This window comes from Anser cygnoides, chromosome 29 (genome assembly GCF_040182565.1).
Source record: "Anser cygnoides isolate HZ-2024a breed goose chromosome 29, Taihu_goose_T2T_genome, whole genome shotgun sequence".
Taxonomy (NCBI): Eukaryota; Metazoa; Chordata; class Aves; order Anseriformes; family Anatidae; genus Anser; species Anser cygnoides.
Genome location: NC_089901.1, coordinates 1,376,883 through 1,380,687, shown reverse-complemented (window position 1 = coordinate 1,380,687; position 3,805 = coordinate 1,376,883). Strand labels below are relative to the sequence as shown.

The 3,805-nt window shown below is 55.1% G+C and overlaps 1 protein-coding gene across 1 annotated transcript; it reads right to left on the bottom strand.

Annotated features, from left to right (window-relative positions):
* Positions 1–1,883: 1,883 nt before the first annotated feature.
* LOC136787378 (olfactory receptor 14C36-like) lies at positions 1,884–2,642 on the bottom strand. The gene has a single exon (XM_066984557.1). The coding sequence runs from the start codon at positions 2,640–2,642 to the stop codon at positions 1,884–1,886; it is 759 nt and encodes a 252-aa protein (XP_066840658.1).
* Between the last annotated feature and the right edge of the window lie 1,163 nt (positions 2,643–3,805).

The window sequence follows — 3,805 nt, the reverse complement described above, 5'->3', positions numbered from 1 at the left end:
GTGGAAGGAGAGAATCACCTCTCTCAAGCTTTGGGCCAAACTTCTTTGATGCAGCCCAGAATACAGCTGGCTTTCTGGGATGCAAACTCACATTGCCGGCACAGGTTGAGCTTCTCATCCACCAACACCCCAGGTCCTTCTCCTCAGAGCTGCTCTCTAGCCATTCTCCACCCAGCCGGTAGTTGTGCTTGCGATTGCCCCAATCCAGCTGCAGGACCTTGCACTTGGCCTTTGGGAACCTCATGAGGTTCTCACAGGAAAATCTCTCAAGCCTGTCCAGGTCCAACTGCATATCATCCCTTCCCTCCAGTGTATCAACTGCACCACCCAGCTTGGTGTCATCAGCATACTCGCTCAGATTGCACTCAATCACACTGTCCGTGTCACTGACAAAGTGTTAAAACTGTGCTGGTCCCAATACTGGCCCCTGAGGAACACCACTCTTTACTGACCTCCACTTGGACATTGAGCTGTAGACTCCAGCTCCTTGAGGGTGACCATCCAGCCAATTCCTTACCCACCAGGTGATCCATCCATCACATGCATGTCTCTCCAATTGAGAGACAAGGATATGGTGTGGGACAGTGTCAAATGATTTGCACAAGTCAAGGTTCATGACGTGAGTTGCTCTTCCCCTCTCCACCAATGCTGTAAGCCCATCGTAGAAGGCCAGCAGATTTGTCAGGCACGATCTAGTGAAGCCATGTTGGCTGTCACCAAGAGCCTCCAGTTTGCTGTCGCCACCAGTCCAGAAGGCAGGGTAGCGTGATATGTCAGAGAGAGGCATTTGCAATGAACGTGTGCAAGGAGGGTGACAGAAATCTCATGAGAACACTGGGGGTAACTACTGGAGTTCTGCACAGAGAAATGTCAGGGCTCTGTGAGGTGCCCACATCCGAGCTGGCCTCACGTACTGCTCATACACACTGGGCTCTTCAGAGACACGGGTCCCTGCCTTGCACACACACAGGCAGTGCACTGCACACTTGCAGGGTCCCTCTGGCTCCTGCAGCCACTGCCAGAGGCTGGAAGGCACCTCAGCCCTGCGGTGCATCGCCCTGCTCTGCCCTCCTCTGAGATGCCCCAAGGCATGAGGAATGGGCACAGGGACCTCGGAGGTGCAAGGAAGCACATCTCAGAGCTGCGTTCAGGTCTTGCACTTTGGACTAGATGATCTCTGAAGGTGCATTCCACCGGGCCTGTTCTGTGCTATTCAGGCAGATGCCCCATGGTTGTTACTCTCAGGATGAAGGGACCTGAAGACACTCTGCCCCACTGGTCTTCATGACACCCCTAGGGATAGCTGATGGCCTTTGTGCTCGCTCTTGTTCCTCTCTCCATGTGCGTACGATGTGCCTGCAGGTAGCAGCAGCACCAAAGGGTTTCTGTTCCCATGTCTCCCTTGGGGGAGGCCAGCTGTGTCACTCAAGTGCCCACTGCCTGTCCCTGCCTGCGGTCCCAGCACGGCCACACAGCAGCACTGGCACCAAGCTGCAGGAGCAGCCAGGCCTTACACCGCCAGCAGGGCTCAGCAGGAGAGGGTGGCAGTGGCAGGAGAGCAGCTCTGCATGGACCCAGTGCTGGTGCTCCCGGGCTGGACTGCTGGGCCACGACTCTTTTCCCCTCCACCTCTGCACACAGGCACTGTCCCTGCAGCCACAGAAAAGGCCTCAGAGGAAGGACATAAGACAAAAAGGCACTTGAATTCATTTAAATACATAAGCAAAATGAAGAATTATATTTCTTTGTGGATAACATTTGAGAAAATAAAATTGGAAGAAAAAAATTCAACAATAACAACACAAGAACATAAGACCCACTGGCTTCGCCTATCATGAGTAACATTACGAGTGATTTACAGAAGAAGGCGGGCAATCTATTGCTCAAGAAAAACACCCAGAAATCACTTTCCACATGGCAACCTTGATCTCCTGGTTCCTCATGCTGTAGATGAAGGGGTTCACTACTGGAGGCACCACCAAGTACAGAAATGCCAGAACAAGATCCAGGGAAGGGGAGGAAATGGAGGGGGGCTTCAGGTGGGCAACAATGACTGTGCTCATAAAGAGGGAGACCACAGCCAGGTGAGGGAGGCACGTGGAAAAGGCTTTGTGCCATCCCTGCTGGGAGGGGATCCTCAGCACGGCCCTGAAGATCTGCACATAGGACAGTGAAATGAAAACAAAACACCCCAATAATAGAAAAGCACTAACTGTAGTAATATGAATTTCCCTTAGGTAGGAGTCTGAGCAGGAGAGCTTGAGGATCTGGGGGATTTCACAGAAGAACTGGTTGAGGGAATTGCCATTGCAGAGAGGCAGTGAAAATGTATTGGCAGTGTGCAGCACAGCGTGGAGAAAGCCACTGCCCCAGGCAGCTGCTGCCATGGTGGCACAGGCTCTGGTGCCCACGAGGGTCTCATAGTGCAGGGGCTTGGAGATGGCGATGTAGCGGTCGTAAGACATGACAGTAAGAAGAGAAAACTCCGCTAGAAAGAAAAAGACCAGCAGAAATATCTGTGCAGCACAACCCGCAAAGGAAATGGCCCTGGCGTCCCAGAGGAAATTGGCCATGGCTTTGGGGAGAGTGGTGGAGATGCAGCCCAGGTCGAGCAGGGCAAGGTTGAGGAGGAAGAAGTACATGGGGGTGTGGAGGCTATGGTCGCAGGCTACGGCAGTGAGGATGAGGCTGTTGCCCAGGAGGGCAGCGAGGTAGATGCCCAGGAAGAGCCCAAAGTGCAGGAGCTGCAGCTCGCGCGTGTCTGCGAATGCCAGCAGGAGGAACTCGGTGATGGAGCTGCTGTTACACATTTCCTGCATCTGGGCAAGGGAGCCTGTCCAAAAGAAGAAATGACAGTGGAGAATTTAAGGACTTCTTTGACTGCAATCCATTGAATGACTCAACAAACACCACACAGACCAAAACACTGCCTCACTCTTTTCAGGAAGAGCTTTCTTCAGCTCTTCGACTTACCTCTGGTTGGTGCTCTGAGGGTGCCACGAGAAGCAGGGGGCTGTGCTGTGGGCTGTGCAGCAGTCAGTCCTGGTCTGCAGCAACGGGTAAAAGGGAACCCGGAGTGATCTGAGAAGTCCACAGGCCAGGGACATGTCCCTGCTGCAGGACATGAGGAGAAGGTCAAATAATTCGCTAAGAAAAAACAAAGGTGATGTCGATACTGTCTGTATGCTGAGGTGTGTGAGGTGCCTCAGAGCAGCAGCAAGGAGCTGCTAAGGAGCCTTAGCAGCAAGGAGCCTTAGTCTCTAGTACAGATGTTCCTACTCCATTGCCATCCTTCTGCCTCAGCACATGGGCAGGAAAACGAAGCAGATTCTAAAAGTGCACTACCTTCAGGTCGCTCTTGGTGGGCATTTCTGCTGTGCAGTGCCCTGGGGAGGTGCGGGGCTGTGAGCAGCCTGCCCCAGGCAGCAGGCTCTGGGCAGCAGCAGGACCCTGCCCTGCCGTGCTGTGCTGTCCGGGGGGGCTCCTTCCAGCCGCAGCTTCTCCCCGCAGCCCCTGGGCAGCTCCCCGGGCAGGCTGAGTGCTGAGCCTGGCAGGCGGCAGAGGCCCTGCCCCGCCACACAGCCCCTGGGGCACAGCAGGGACCCTGCTCTGCACCACAGCCCTGGGCACCCCTGCCTGCACCCCCGGCTGCACAGCCTGCAGCCGGCCCCAAGAGAACAGAGCCCTCGGGCCCTGCACGCTCACCCTGCAGCACACAAGCCCTGCGTGCCCTTCAACTCCAACACCGAGCGTCCTCCTGACAGCTGCCATCGCCTGAGGGCTGTGCCAGCTCCAGGAGAGCCTG

Bases quoted from the DNA above. Each gene is read 5' to 3' on its own strand.
- LOC136787378 (XM_066984557.1), bottom strand. From the start codon at position 2,642: ATGTACTTCTTCCTCCTCAACCTTGCCCTGCTCGACCTGGGCTGCATC.